General features: G+C 50.2%; 1 protein-coding gene across 1 annotated transcript in view; it reads right to left on the bottom strand.

Moving 5' to 3' along the window:
• Window positions 1-3,855: 3,855 nt before the first annotated feature.
• LOC143987330 (germ cell nuclear acidic protein-like) overlaps window positions 3,856-16,259 on the bottom strand; it is a gene marked incomplete in the record, with an annotated part of 13,893 nt that continues 1,489 nt past the window's right edge. Inside the window, 9 exon segments of the mRNA XM_077485974.1 lie at window positions 3,856-6,060; window positions 8,349-8,553; window positions 9,327-9,465; window positions 9,845-9,989; window positions 10,476-10,638; window positions 11,373-11,521; window positions 11,523-11,769; window positions 11,850-11,935; window positions 14,862-14,916. Of these exon segments, the coding sequence (XP_077342100.1) occupies window positions 5,817-6,060; window positions 8,349-8,553; window positions 9,327-9,465; window positions 9,845-9,989; window positions 10,476-10,638; window positions 11,373-11,521; window positions 11,523-11,769; window positions 11,850-11,935; window positions 14,862-14,916 (1,433 nt within the window).

Genomic DNA, 16,259 nt, shown 5'->3' with positions numbered 1-16,259 from the left:
GCAGCTGCATTGCATGGTGGATGATTATCTGGGAGCAAGAGCAGATGGAGAGGACCTCTGAATAGATGGTCCCCACAACTACCTGAGGAAGGACCACTAGCCATGGCTTGCCCGGTATGCAAATGGACTGCTGGGGTTTTTATTAACAGACATTTAAGTGCATCTGTCCAATGTTGACCCACTGATAATTGTGAAAATAAACCAACCTTGGATCCGCAGCATCTACCAAAGCTCCTGCTGCAGATGTTTCCAATCAAATATTTAGGGGATCCTGACAACCTCCTGTGACAGACCTAGCCGGGACCAAGGCTTTTGGAGGGGACTGAATGCAAGCCTCTGGCTGACTGATTATGGGCCCTGGCATTTGGGGGAACAGTGCTCTTTGTGAGCTGTATGCCTGGGGACTCAAAGTGTTACTTGGATTCAGGTCAGGTCCATGTCCCCCCAAAGACACACAGACTCTGGATATGCATTTGCCATATTAGCAATAGTGACTGAATCACACTGTTGGGACACAAACTGTTAGATGCTAATGTCATGAACTCCAGCCACCTGTCTGTTGTGTAAATGAGTCTAGTCTGGCTTGTAAGAGTATTCCACACATTGTTGTTGTGCCAATTAACCCTGTGTTGATGTTTATGGTAATGCATATTGAATAGTCACAGTCAGTGAGCTAGGAGACGTAAAGTGTTACCCTGAAAAGGGTCCTTTCACACGGGGCGGATCAGTTCTGATCCGCCCCGTGGATATCCGTTTGCTCAGCGGGGATCACTCCGCCGATCCCCGCTGAGCAGGGAGATGACAGGTCAGTCTCTGCATACTGCGCAGGGACGGACCTGTCACAGCGCCGCTCTCCCCTATGGGAGATCGGATGACGACGGACCACAGTGCCCGTCGTCACCCGATCCGATCCGCAGACGGATGGAAAAATAGCTTTTTCCTCCGTTACACTTTTTCGGATCGGAGCGGGTCGGATGTCAGCGGACATGTCACCGCTGACATCCGACGCTCCATAGAGCTCTATGGAGCACCCGTTCAGGTCCGCCTGAAAAACTGACAGGCGGGCCTGAACGGGACGTCAGTGTGAAAGGGGCCAAAGTCTCATCTCTCAGAATAGTCTGGGTAAATGATTAGATAATTAGCTTATACTAGTCATCCTGCTGCATATATTTGTGGGAGATCTAAAATAAAAGGCTATTCCTGATGTACTCCAAGACTGGTGTTGTCTAGTTCTTGGGGGTTCCTATGGCCAGATCCATTGGCGTCGTGTTCAAGGACTTAGGAAGCGGTATACTGACGGAAACACTCAAGCGGAGTGTGGGGGGAAAGGTTCCGTCACACCTCCGTTGTTTATTTTGCTGCATCCAAAGCTTCTCCTTTCACCGTTGCAGGCCACAAACAATATCTAACATGCTGCCATTTCCATGTCCAGTCTCTATGAGTACATCCTGCCATTGGTGGTCCCTCCCACTGCCTGCCTCTATGAACATCTGCTGCCCCCAGGGTAGGCCTGCTATCATTACAGCCAAAAAATTGGGGCCACAGCTGCTCTTCTTTGCAACCACAATTTTAATGTGACACCCGCACATTTTCCAGCAGCTCATTCGCACTTGCAAATGGCATGAGTTTTGTTTACAAGATCCCATCCTGAGCTCTGCAGGATGTTTTCTGTGGTGTTTCAGTACCACCAACATCTAAAACCCAATTATTTCACAGCTATAGCAACAGTTGCACCCACTTGGATGTTACAGCTGGGTCCATGCTTTGCTTTTCTGTGGTGTTGGGGTGCCACCACCACCAAAAACCCAAATTTTGTGCAGCTGTGTCACCGTTGCAGTACAGTGAATGGTAAAGCAAGATCCACCCTGTGCTCTGCAGGATTTTCTAGTTGGGTTTACAGTGTTTGGGCACCACCAACAGTCATCCTCTAATATTTCAGATTAGCACTTCCACCTGGCAGCACACTACCCACGTAGAGTTTGCATGTTCTCTTTGCGTGGGTTTGCTCTGGGTACTCCGGTTTCCTCCCGCATGCCAAAGACATGCTGGTAGCTTTATTGGCTCCGGTTTAAAGTGGGACATTCAGCGGTTATTGGTCCAACTAGCATTATATAATGCATTGCCAAAGCTATCACTGGCCAATAATGAAGACACCATGTGGCGCCATGGAGATTCTGGTCAACATCTGGACCAACTATGTGTAACAATGCTTCCTCAAATTACCCTAATCACCCTGTCACCAGGAGAACATTGAGAAAGCTAGTAGAAGCTCCAATAACGTGGGCCAAGGATCATCTTCCAGTGCCAATGTGAATTCAACCCTATGCTCACCACACACAATTTCCGGGCAATATCAAACAGCTCTTGGTTGCATGGAAACAAATTACTTTTGTTGTTTCTGAATTTAATGAAACTGAAATTACGTTTGTCTTTTAGAGACATAGTCCAATTTCTCCTAAAAGGACATGTAGGTCCATCACGTGTCGATTTACTGCCTCTGGGTCTTGCATATCATGGGTACCAATAAGGGACTTGATACCACCATACCCTCTGATACACCGATTCCTCCATACCTCAGATATCAACATCCGCCCCCTTTCCCCCCCGATTCTTCCAATAATTCCATAACCTCTGATACCTTAGTTTCCTCCATATCTGCAATACATCCATACCCCCAACTCCTCCAATAACTCCATACCTCTGATACCACCACAACCCCAATACCTTCATACCTCTGATTCAGTCGATACCTCCAAACCTCCTATACCACCACACCCAGATTCCGCCAATAACTCCATACCCCCAAACCTTTGATACCCCAGATTCCTCGATGCCTCCATACCTCCAATACTCCCGATCCAGCCAATACCACCATACCTCTGAAGGATGAGAAAGTGTGAACATGACTGAAACTTTAAAATAGCCGACAGAGAAATAGCTTTATTTTAGGGTCTTGTTTGTCACGATGACCACAGGATAGATCATGTCTGGTAAGAACGTTTTTTGAAATATGTCTTCAAAGTCAGAACGTCAGCATTAAATAGTTTAGATTATATTTTTAGATAATATCAACTGACAGCTAAAATACTAGCTTAGACTACGTCTGAGATGCTATAGGTTTGTTTATATAGGAATTAAGCCTCAAGTGATGAACGCTCTTCTCCCTCCTTTTCTTTGTCAAATATTCTTTGTCCATAACTTGTATATAAAAAAAGGTACGGCTCTTACCTTACCATTAAAAGCAAGCATTCATTGAAGACTCTCTTGGATGCTTCCAGAGCCCTGAAAGAATTCTCACCGATTGTCCAGGTCTAAGCAGATTTAACCCCTTACAGTAAAAAAAATATGGAAAAGAACTCTGTAGACATCAAACTGTTATGTATTGAACAAAGGGCTATTCGTAAACTAGATATGCAGGAAGAAGTGATCGAATCCAGTGCTGCTCTGACTGGACTCTGAAATAATGGAGGACTATGAGTGCTGCACATGGATTCATAATACCAGTATTGAAATAACTGATTATTATGATAAACACCGAAAGGAGGAGTCAAACCTCCAAGCTGAAGCGAGGGAGATTGTCAAAGATGGGTGGAACCCCTTTAAGGGACTAGGAAGCTTCTGTGATTTCTTTGGTTCCAGGTTCTCTTGGTTCCAACAAGCAGGAATGTTAATTTTAATGTTCCTGTTTTTTTATCCTTGCTATACATATATCGTTCAAGCTTATTCAATGTATCTAATTATACAACGCAACAAAATGACCCCACACAGAGAACATTAAGTGATCATGGTGAAATCACTTTGTGATTTAAGAGGGGATTGAAGGATGAGAAAGCATTAACATGACAAACTTTAAAATAGCTGACAGAGGAATATCTTTATTTTAGGGTCTTGTTTGTCATGATGACCACAGAATAGATAAGGTCTGGTAAGAACTGGTTTTGAAATGATGTCTTCAGACAGTCTGAACTTCAGCATTAAATATTTTAAATTATGTTTTTCAATAATAGGTTGGCTCCCCTGGGCAAATCACCGTCATGGTACATCTGGTGCTTTAAAAACTCTAGGGGGTGCAATGCCGGAGCCGATGCCCATGGTCGCGATGCCCATGGTCGCGATGCCCACCGCCGCTCACTCCCAACAGAGACAGAAAGGAGATCTGTCAATGTAAACAGACAGATCTCCATTCAGTCAGGGGAGGAGAGACAGATCTGCTGCTCCTAAAGATTCGGTCTCCTCCTCCAGGCAGTCCCATCCCCCCACAGTTAGAACACACAGACAAGAGAACAAATGGAAGCTATATTTATGGCAGTGGGTGGGACTCGCTGTGAATGGGCATGGCTCTGGAGCGTTCGGGGTCATATGGACTCCTATGCTGGGCAGATCTTGGAGATTAAACAAAAGGGGGCTGGGAGGGGTCCTTCCATGAATAGTCTTTTATAAAAGAGATATTAAACACACACACACGCACACGCACACGCACACACAGAGGCTACATGACAAGAAACACTTTATTATAAAAAGGAGAAGTTTAAAAAAACAAAAAACAAACAAACAGAACATACATAGCTATAAAACAGACATTGAACGGCCAGACACCCCAATCGTCACATCCCATTTACAATTCCGGTCAGCTACATAGCCTGTCATTGGTATAAAGCATCTGGGGGGCTCTCCCTCTGCTTCCCTATCTCTAAGCAGCATACGCCCCCTCCCTCACAATGCCTGAGGAATGCCATCCTATTGGCTCACAGCACCTTGTACAATGCCCTCTTACTGGCTGCATTACCCCCCAAGTCTGGTTTCTGCTGCGCAGGGATTGCTGGGGAACGAGATCCAGATTTCACAGTTAGGCAAGCTGTATTTTAAAGTGAACCTGTCCTTTGTTCATGCAGAGCAAAGAAACACACGCCTTGTAATTTCCCAGCAGCATATACTTACCTCCCCTATGGTCCCCCACTGCTCCATTCAGCCTGCTGGAGTGAGGAAAACCAGCCATGTGTAAGCTCCAATTGGATCTCCAGTCGGAACTCACACAGGGCTGGGCGACGTACCAGCACTGTCACATGCTCCTCCATACCAGGACGTTCCAGGTAATTTCACAGCACCCGGTGGCTAAATGGAGTGGTGGGAGTGAAGAAAAGGAGTATACAGTATATACCACTGAGCATATTACTAAATAATATTCCTTTCCTTGCAGTGACAGGTTTCCATTAAAGTACATTAAAAAGGACGAGTGTTCTAAACCCCTTTAATCCATTTCCCCTCCCCCACCTTACCTATACATCCACCCCTCAGACTTGCATGGAGCCAATCAAATGCTTAAGCGGTTTTCCAGGAAAAACCCATACAAGCGTGGGTGGTCTCAGCATGGGCGGGGCCAGAGAGGAGGTCTCAAAGTGAACCATGCCAACAAGGAGGAGGAGGTCTCAGCATGGGCGGGGCCAGAGGGAAGGAGGAGGAGGTCTCAGCATGGGCGGGGCCAGAGGGAAGGAGGAGGAGGTCTCAGCATGGGCGGGGCCAGAGGGAAGGAGGAGGAGGTCTCAGCATGGGTGGGGCCAGAGGGAAGGAGGTCTGAGTGGGCGGTGCCAACAAGGAGTAGGAGGTCTCAGCATGGCCGGTGTTAGAGGGTCTTGGACCTGAGAAGAGAAGGATCTAGCTCTGGGACAGAGAGGTTACTGCCTGGTAATGGTAGGGGGTGGATTGTAGCAGTTTAGTCCTGTTGTCCTTTGATAAATATCTGCATAAAAAGGACATTTCCATACATTTCCCTGAGGTTCTGCATTACATGGCTACATCTCATTATTTCCCGGACCGACTTAAGCAGAAATTTTGGCCGAGGAGAAGTCAGCACTGAGTTTCCGCATGACTTCGGCGTGACTCATCCCGGTCATCTCTTTCTTCGTAGATCCGTAATTCTCCTTCACAAACTTGGCAAATGGCGTGAGCTGCGTGTTGGCGGGGGAGCCATCTTTCCGCGTCGCCGTCTGCAGCACCAGCTTTCCTTTACACAGCGCACAGACGAATCGCTCGGTGTCCAGAGACTTGGAGTGACGTCCGATCCTCGAGGGAAGAGAGAAGGAAAGGTAAAGACTCCTCTACAGCAAGCAGAGCCTTGTGCACGCTACACAATCATCAGATCATTATAGAAGACCATGTGACCAAATATCTCAAGAGGAGGTGCATCCGTTCACTGAAGACTGAGCGATCAGCCACCCCCATGTGATCAGGCCCCCCTCCCCGGTGTGATCAGGCCCCCCCCCCCGGGTGTGATCAGGCCCCCCCCCCCGGGTGTGATCAGGCCCCCCCATGTGATCGGCCGCCCCCCCCCCATGTGATCGCCCCCCCCCCATGTAATCGGCCCCCCCCATGTAATCGGCCGCCCCCAATGTAATCGGCCCCCCCCAATGTAATCGGCCCCCCCCAATGTAATCGGCCGCCCCCAATGTAATCGGCCGCCCCCAATGTAATCGGCCGCCCCCAATGTAATCGGGCCCCCCCCCAATGTAATCGGGCCCCCCCCAATGTAATCGGGCCCCCCCCCAATGTAATCGGGCCCCCCCCCAATGTAATCGGGCCCCCCCCCAATGTAATCGGGCCCCCCCCAATGTGATCAGGCCCCCCCCCAATGTGATCGGCCTCCCATGTGATCAGGCCCCCCCCCCAATGTGATCGGCCGCCCATGTGATCAGGCCCCCCCCCCAATGTGATCGGCCGCCCATGTGATCAGGCCCCCCCCCCAATGTGATCGGCCGCCCATGTGATCAGGCCCCCCCCCCAATGTGATCGGCCGCCCATGTGATCAGGCCCCCCCCCCCAATGTGATCGGCCGCCCATGTGATCAGGCCCCCCCCCCCAATGTGATCGGCCGCCCATGTGATCAGGCCCCCCCCCAATGTGATCGGCCGCCCATGTGATCAGGCCCCCCCCCCAATGTGATCGGCCGCCCATGTGATCAGGCCCCCCCCCCAATGTGATCGGCCGCCCATGTGATCAGGCCCCCCCCCCAATGTGATCGGCCGCCCATGTGATCAGGCCCCCCCCCCAATGTGATCGGCCGCCCATGTGATCAGGCCCCCCCCCCAATGTGATCGGCCGCCCATGTGATCAGGCCCCCCCCCAATGTGATCGGCCGCCCATGTGATCAGGCCCCCCCCCCAATGTGATCGGCCGCCCATGTGATCAGGCCCCCCCCCCAATGTGATCGGCCGCCCATGTGATCAGGCCCCCCCCCAATGTGATCGGCCGCCCATGTGATCAGGCCCCCCCCCCAATGTGATCGGCCGCCCATGTGATCAGGCCCCCCCCCAATGTGATCGGCCGCCCATGTGATCAGGCCCCCCCCCCCAATGTGATCGGCCGCCCATGTGATCAGGCCCCCCCCCCAATGTGATCGGCCTCCCATGTGATCAGGCCCCCCCCCCCCCCCAATGTGATCGGCCGCCCATGTGATCAGGCCCCCCCCCAATGTGATCGGCCGCCCATGTGATCAGGCCCCCCCCCAATGTGATCGGCCGCCCATGTGATCAGGCCCCCCCCCAATGTGATCGGCCGCCCATGTGATCAGGCCCCCCCCCCAATGTGATCGGCCGCCCATGTGATCAGGCCCCCCCCCCCAATGTGATCGGCCGCCCATGTGATCAGGCCCCCCCCCCAATGTGATCGGCCTCCCATGTGATCAGGCCCCCCCCCCCCCCAATGTGATCGGCCGCCCATGTGATCAGGCCCCCCCCCAATGTGATCGGCCGCCCATGTGATCAGGCCCCCCCCAATGTGATCGGCCGCCCATGTGATCAGGCCCCCCCCAATGTGATCGGCCGCCCATGTGATCAGGCCCCCCCCCCCAATGTGATCGGCCGCCCATGTGATCAGGCCCCCCCCCCAATGTGATCGGCCTCCCATGTGATCAGGCCCCCCCCCCCCCAATGTGATCGGCCGCCCATGTGATCAGGCCCCCCCCCAATGTGATCGGCCGCCCATGTGATCAGGCCCCCCCCAATGTGATCGGCCGCCCATGTGATCAGGCCCCCCCCAATGTGATCGGCCGCCCATGTGATCAGGCCCCCCCCAATGTGATCGGCCGCCCATGTGATCAGGCCCCCCCCAATGTGATCGGCCGCCCATGTGATCAGGCCCCCCCCAATGTGATCGGCCGCCCATGTGATCAGGCCCCCCCCAATGTGATCGGCCGCCCATGTGATCAGGCCCCCCCCCAATGTGATCGGCCGCATCACTGGAGTTGACTGACAAGAGCCACTGCTATCAATCTGCCCTATGAGAGGGGGGGGGGCAGCAAGGAGAGCTGCCCCAGTGCACTTCACCAGTCATGTAATAAATGGGTCTCTACTCACGTGTTTTTGCACCGGGAACACTCATAGGTGAACTTGTAATTGATCTCATAGGTGTGACATCGGGTGACCATTGGTAATTCAGGGTGAATCAGAGTGGCTTTCCGGGCATAAAACCTCCAGTACTGCCCATGCCCGTCTCTCACCCCATTGATGAGCCAGGTGGCAGCATGACAGATCTCATGAATCAACGTATCCCGAAGGCGATCTGAAATATTGAAAGTGACAGAGAAGGTTTGAGTTTTCTTTTTATGACAAACATGTTATACTTCCCTCCTCTGTGATGGTTTAACACAGAGCGGCCCACGATCCTCCTCTTCTCAGATCCCCCACTGGCGCTTCTCCCTCCTGCCCCATAGCAAGCCACTCATGTGGGCTCTAACCCATCTATTAATAGAGTGGGCAGCTTGGCCCCACCCCCACGGTCTCTTCTCACAGGCTGTGATTGACAGCAACAGATGCCAATGGCTCCCCGCTAGTCCCCCGAGGAGGCAGAGGAGCCCCCGCTACCGCCTCCGAGGAGGCAGAGCAGCCCCGCTTATCCTGTGCGCAGCACTGGATGGAGAAAATCTGTTTGCCTTTAAAAAGGATAAGTTCACCTTTAAGAAAAAAATAAAATAAAAATAAAATAAAAAAAAGGAAATTATATATTTAGGATAGAGTGTGGCTTGGACCTGCCCTCCGCTGTGACAGACAGCAACGAGAGCCAATGAGGAGAGAGAGCCACTGCTCTCGTGCACATCGCTGGGGGTCGGAGGAGCTGCACGCTGCAGTTTACCTTCATACATAGAATACATTCAGGCAGAAAACCTTCATTCTTTAGAATCAGTCGAAATCCTGGCAGTGAGGTTGTGTTGTAGATGTTGGGTATTGGGGGCGGGGTATGGGAGGATTCCGGAGTAATTCTGCTGAACATGAGAAGAGAAGGATCTCATTCTCCCGTCATCACTCCTAGAACGTCCAATCATTGTGGTCTCATACCTGCAGAATCGCAGACCTTCTCGGACAGTTCTATCCGGGCATATCGCTGCAGAACCGGGACTTTCTTCTGTCCGGTCACACAGTACCCCGCCGTCTTCCTCATCTTTTTATTCCACAGGATCTCCAGGTTGTCGGGGAGCTAAGAAGAGAAAACACAAGACAAGTCTGTTGTGCGTGAAGGATGGCTCTTCACCTGAAGAAGGCCAGCCCATTGGACAGCAATGACAACACCTGAAGAAGGGCAACCTACTGGATGGGGTGGGATGTCGCCACTCCCAAAAGGCAGCAAGCCCATTGGACGGAGATGTCACCACACCCAAAAAGCGGTCAAGCCCATTGGATGGGTGGGATGTCGCCATATCCTAAGGCCAACCCAGTGATGATGGAGTCATCTCGCTATTTATAAAGACACCATCACTTTGGGTTGGTTTGGTTGATTTGTAACTTATCCCCAATTAAAGCGAAGAACAGGAAGTATTCTGAGAACACAGAAAATTACCGGACTTCAGTCAGCGTACCTTCTCATCAAAGATGGTGCGATTGTAGAGACTGAACAGCCTGGTAGCAAGTCGATGTTTTTTCTGCTTGAAATCCTTCACATATTGGGATGTTGGATGAGAAAGATCATTCAGAAAGCACCCTTCTACTTTACATGGAAAACCCCTAAATATTGCAAGAGAGGGAAAATTGGAAAAAAAAAAAAAAGTGTTAGCATCTCCTATCTTCAAAAAAATAAAAATAAAATAAACACCAAAATAAAGAACATAACTGATATAAAATACAAACATCTCCCCCTCCAGCCGCCTCCCAACCCGTTCTACCAAGACCAAATCCACGTCACCCTGCCCACCCCCTCCCCGGCAGTCGCTCAGCTCTCCCCGCCCACCCCCTCCCCGGCAGTCGCTCAGCTCTCCCTGCCCACCCCCTCCCCGGCAGTCGCTCAGCTCTCCCCGCCCACCCCCTCCCGGGCAGTCGCTCAGCTCTCCCCGCCCACCCCCTCCCGGCAGTCGCTCAGCTCTCCCCGCCCACCCCCTCCCGGCAGTCGCTCAGCTCTCCCCGCCCACCCCCTCCCGGCAGTCGCTCAGCTAGTGTATGGCCACCAGCAGTGAAATGTATTCCAGCACTGGGAGACACACAGACACCACCTACATCTTCCCTGGATAGGACTTCTCTTCGTCATCTCGAATTTCTGTCGCAGGTTTGTCAGGAGGGAAGTAGGGACTTTTAGAGGTGTCTGAACAGGACTGAGGTCTCGGCTTTGGTTCCGTCTTCTTTTTGTTGGTTAGATCCAAGCAGGGGCCCTTCACCGGCACTGATATCCAAAAAGAGAAGTCAGTAAACGTAAATAGGGAATTACTGGTTGTACATTCTTCACAATCCTGAATCTGTTCTTGTATCAGACAAGTCACTGACAATCCTACGCTAGTTGTGGAGTTTAATTTTAGCCGTCCGAATATTGGGGGGAGACATTCCCACCTATCTGAGCCTGCTGGACTTCCCATTCTAACATATTGTGCTTCACTAGCTGCATTCCTGGCTGATGACCTAATCATTCTCACTTCTAATCACAGAGATTAGGGAACGAACGTTCTTCCATCTCCACTGTGTGAAGTGATCTCAAAAGCTCACAGCGGTCCCCGGCTCGCGGGACGGCTGGGAGAGTCCAGGAGCCTCCGTGGTCCCCGGCTCGCGGGACGGCTGGGAGAGTCCAGGAGCCACCGTGGTCCCCGGCTCGCGGGACGGCTGGGAGAGTCCAGGAGCCACCATGGACCTTGGCTCATGGAGGGCTTGGAGAGTCCAGGGACCACAGTGGTCCCTGGCTCATGGGAGCACTCGGAGAGTCCAAGGACCACAGCAGGGGGGGGAGGGGTGTTCTGCCCTTTCCAGCACCATGTAAGTGATCAGGCGGCTGTAAACATTGACACCCAGACCATAGCTGCACCCCGCCACGTGGTATACCCACCTGCTGACAGGACATTTATAGATGTACAGCAGCCAGCAAGGGGTTAATATCGGTAAAGAACAAAAGGAAGGAAAGCAGCTGACCTGTCAGTGCAGATTTGGGGTTTTCTTTTCTTGCAGTTGAACCCGGTGTCTGGTTCTTTGCCCGGTTTTTAATGCGGTCCATAAGAGACTCAAACTCATCATCAGAGCTTACAGGCGTATGGCATTTGGTTCAGCAAACTTTGACCCATGTGTGCTGGTGGGTCTCCCCGAGGACAGGTTATTTGGAGGGAGCAAGTGGTTTTCTTTGCGTTTTTCTGCAAAGACCTCGCCCTTTGACCTTTATCCTTGGGATTTGGGTTTGCTGTATGTCTGTTGGTCCACGTGCTCTTTATAACTATAGAATCCTCATCGCTGTCACTTACAAAGACCGGAGAATCCTTCCACTGAGAGGACACCGCGGCCTTCACAGGGCTCAGAGTCACCGAGGTCTTCTTCCCTATAGAGGATAGGGAGGACAGCGGTGAGGAATGGAAGGAGAAAACCAGATGGGAGTTGTACCGATTCACCTCCACATACCAATCCTGCTTTGTGTTCCTTTCCCACCATTGGAGAACATGAAATCAAAGTCATCATCCTCTGAATCAACGATAAAGCCCTTCAAACTGAAACAAAACAATATAATAAAATATGGTGAATGTCACTGAATCGGATTTGTGAATGGCTATACACTCTGAGCAGGAATGAACCCCCCCCCCCCCCCCCCAATGAGGTTCAGGGGTTTCCAGCGAAGGGTCCTGGTAATACTACCTCATACAAAGACATTGTAGACAATTGTAATCTTTCAACTTGTAACAGTTGGTGAAGACCCATTTCTGTTCTCCCATACTTCCTCCTCTTCATTTCCCTGCAAAGGCAAAGCATAATGGGCTACTGTGCATCATATAGTAGCCCATTATGTGTCACTTACCTGACACAGGAGCCAGTGATGCCCCCGATTTCCTCGCCCGCTGGAAGTGTCCATCTTCCTTCCGGGGTCACGGACTCTGTGACTGGCCGGAATCGCATGCGCGTGGGAGCCGCCAGTCACGGCATGTCATTTCATGAAAACGGCATACCGTGACCCTTCTAAAGTACATCGGCGCATGCGAAGAAAGAATCCTCGTACGGGGAATTGTAAATATCTCCTAAACCATGTAGGTTTAGGAGATATTTGCAGCACCTACAGGTAGGCCTTAATCTAGGCTCACCTGTAGGTGAGAGTGTGTTGTAAGGGTTTACAACACCTTTAAATAGAAAGTGATATCTTGCCTTATTTGATTTGCACACTAGATGGCGATGGTTGCCCTATACAACATGTTTACGTGGGTCTTATAGCCTCTGTTATTTTTAACAGGGATTTCATTTTCTAAATTTGCAGTGGATCCCGGTTTTTTGGATGGGTTAAGTTTGGTCTGTCCTCTCTTTATCATAGCTAGGAATATGTAGTGCTCACTCTTGAGCTAAATACGGGTGAATGTCTTTTGGTTGTGCGCATGCACCCGGTTATTATCACTTATGTGTGCAACATAGGGAATACCGTGGGTCCCTTTGGGGCATGCGCAAGAGCGCGCGCATATGCGGATGTGAGGGCTAATAGACGTGCACACAGCTGCATCATTGCATGGCACAGGTGTTGGCGCTGCAAGCCATTATTTAAACCCCTCCAATTCAGTGCAACAGTGGGCTGCATCTGATCAAGGCGTGGCGCTTCCTGGGACCTCCTTTCCGGCATGTAAACTACAGGGAGTGAGCTTGGAACCATGTTTGCTAGTTGAAATTGACTGTGGCTCTCATTTGATTTGGTGTAGGCATTTCCAACAAGGGATCTAAAACACAGGGGACCTCCTGGGGGCCATATTTGAGGCTCGGATCTACGTTGGCTTTAGCCTACACACACACACACACACACACACACGCACACACACACACACGCGCACACACACACACGCGCACACACACACACGCGCACACACACACCCTTTGTTTTGATACTTGCAGCTCAGTTTGGAAGTGTCCATATATATGTGCCCCTATGATTGATAGGATCTGATGTTGTCCCACTGCTCTCCATACATACAGGTGGGGGGAGATTAGGTTTTTTCCCCTGTAGAAAGACCCTGCATTTTTAATCTTTTAATGCTGCAGCATATTTTTATGGATTGTTATATTTAGCGAGATATATAGTGTTAAATAGGATTTACTATATTCCCTTTTTGCATACACTAGTTATATTGTGTATGTGGCCCCTCCCCCTACGTTTCAATAAAGCCAATTTTTTACTCTGTATCAAAAGCCGTGGTCGATTTCTTCCTTTTTTGCTTTCGTGGGACTCCCTTGTCCCTATTTTTTCTATTACATAGTGCTTTTTGCTTATGCAGTAGATATCCTGTCTTTTGCCGAATCGGCTGATACCCCATCTAGGTGAAGAAGGATTCTAGGACAATTTATTTTTATTTTTTTGGGGGGGGATTAGGTTTATATACCACCCCCTTTTATTCTCATCAGTCATTTTATGGAGGGCTGAGGGGGCTGTTTATGCGTCTCAGTTATTTGGACTAATACCCTTATTTTCATTTATTGCCAACAGAGGGGCGGATTCTTATCTGTAATTTACACTGGCCTGTATACTCTGCGGGGGGGGGGGGGTGTTGTGAATTACTTCCTGGGCGTGGGTCGAACTCCAGTGTCCCGCACAGAGCTCTCACCTCAACCCCCATCGACTCCCAAGACCTCAACCCCCCCACCGCCTACCAAGCCCTCAACCCCCCCCCCCCCCGCCCCACCAAGACCTCAAAAAATGAGACCTCACCCCCCAACAATTCCCAAGACCTCACCCCCCCCCCCCCAACAATTTCCAAGACCTCAACCCCCCACCGATCTGATCCCCAAGAACTCACATCCATGGGGGGGCCCCAGTCCACGCAATGTTACAGAATTTATGTACATCAAACTGTCCCTGCGATGTCTGGAGCACGTTCGTCCAGTTGTGGAAATGTCTGACCCCTGTGAATGGACATGGCATTCCCTTGACAACACGCTCGGCACAAAACGCGTCGGGTTGGGGCCCATTTTCCGACGCCACACCGCCATACCCATGTGCTTGGAATGGTGGGCATTTATGCAAGTGCACTTTTTGACATGTTATGAGGTTTTTAATACTTGTGTGGACCTTTGTGAAATAAAGACTACACTGTATACATTTCTCTGGGCTCCTTGCTGGTGAGCTGGTTTGTATCTAGTGTGGTGTTTTGGATAGCGGTTCCCATTTAGCTGGTGACTGATTGAAGAGGGGATCCTAAGCTTGGATTTATCCCCATCATATTCAGTCATCTAGTGAGAGCCCGCTTGTGGTGGGGCCAACGTGTTTATACACTCGCTGTTATCCTCGGAGATCATACTGTGTTCCATCATTTGCTGCCCTGGTAAGTACATAAGTCTACTATCAATTCCACACTCCATTCCAAGACTCCTTGCCAGGATCTCAGTCTAAAGCCCACTCACTATTTGCATTATTATAGTGTGAACAGACAGTACATGGAGATCACTCACCTACTGCCCGGAGGTTTTGTTGGCACGTGTTTCGGGGTTTTCAGTTGAACTAAAACTGTGTGAAAAGATCAGAGAGACAGGTGATTAGGAGAGCCGGGATCACTGAATAGGATTAAAAGGAGAACTCCATCTTTTTACAGACTTTTACATAGCTTGGACCAAACAATGTCCCTCACTGACCTGTGAGGTGCTGGATGTGCGGTACACACGGTATACAGCCAAGGGCCCTGTATTACACGGTATACAGCCAAGGGCCCTGTATTACACGGTATACAACTGCCTGGATTTCTCTATCCTTAGTGTATGGAACATACTCCGGAAATATACAATTAGTATAAAACAGAGGGGGGGGGGGGGGGGTACGGGCTCTCCATAGAAAGGAATCAGCTTCCAGGTTTTAATTGTCAAAACCTAATTGAAGAGGCTGAAGTTGGAAGCTGAGTGGCCACCGTGCACAGCTGCTCCAGATATAGTAAATCTTCATGTGATCCTCTAGTCTCTATGCCCACCAAAAATACACAGAACAAACACTCACAGTTTTCAAAGTCTTCATCGCTGGAATCGGAGATGTTCACAGAGGACCTGGAAAACACAAGAAGAGAATGTGTGTCAGTCTACAGATACCACATAGGAGGGTCTGATCTGTCATTTCTCAGTGGAGGTCTCTTAATAAAATCAGACAGAAAAAAAAAATAATCACATGGGAAACATTTTTCTCTGGGCCTTTTTTCTTTCAAATTTTGTTTTATATATAATAAAAATGTTTTCCAGTTTACAATCCGTGCAGAAAGATAAACTTCTAAAAAAAAAAAAATGCAGAAAGATTAAGAAACTTTGTAAAAATCTTTACATAGACCCCCCCCCCCCCCCCATGGGGGGAGACTTACTAACACTGGAGCTCTCAGGATCTGGTGCAGCCAATCAGCTTCTAGAGTTTATTGTGAAAGCTTCATTGAAGAAGCTGAAGTCAAAAGCCGATTGGCTGCCATGCAGAGCTGCACCAGATTTGGTGTGCTCCAATGTAAATAACAATCCCCGTCAGCCGTGACTGGTAAGAAGAGAACCCACTAGTGGATCAGCTGCAAAAGAGCAGAATATGTGCAGCCACACTCCTAGATAAAAGGAAAAAGTGTGGGAGTTCCTCCACCGATGGGGTGTCAGTTATCACAGGGCAGAAGTCCTCTCCGCAGGGTCAGAGCCAGTATAAAAAATTGATGAGCCTCCACTCACTGTTTATTCACAACGGAATCACTGAGCACAGAGAGGAGCAGAAGTAGAAGTAGGTATACGGGGGGGGGGGGGGTTGAGCTCTGGGTCATTGGTCTCCCCTCACTTCCTGAATCGCTGACAGCGGCTTCACTAGACAGGAAGTAACCCGCAAATCTGCAACTGGGAATT

This window comes from Lithobates pipiens, unplaced genomic scaffold (assembly GCF_037356315.1).
Source record: "Lithobates pipiens isolate NorthernLeopardFrog02 unplaced genomic scaffold, aLitPip1_a1.2 Scaffold_1, whole genome shotgun sequence".
Lineage (NCBI taxonomy): Eukaryota > Metazoa > Chordata > Amphibia > Anura > Ranidae > Lithobates > Lithobates pipiens.
Note: the sequence above shows the minus strand (reverse complement) of the source record. Positions and strands in the feature narration are given on the sequence as shown.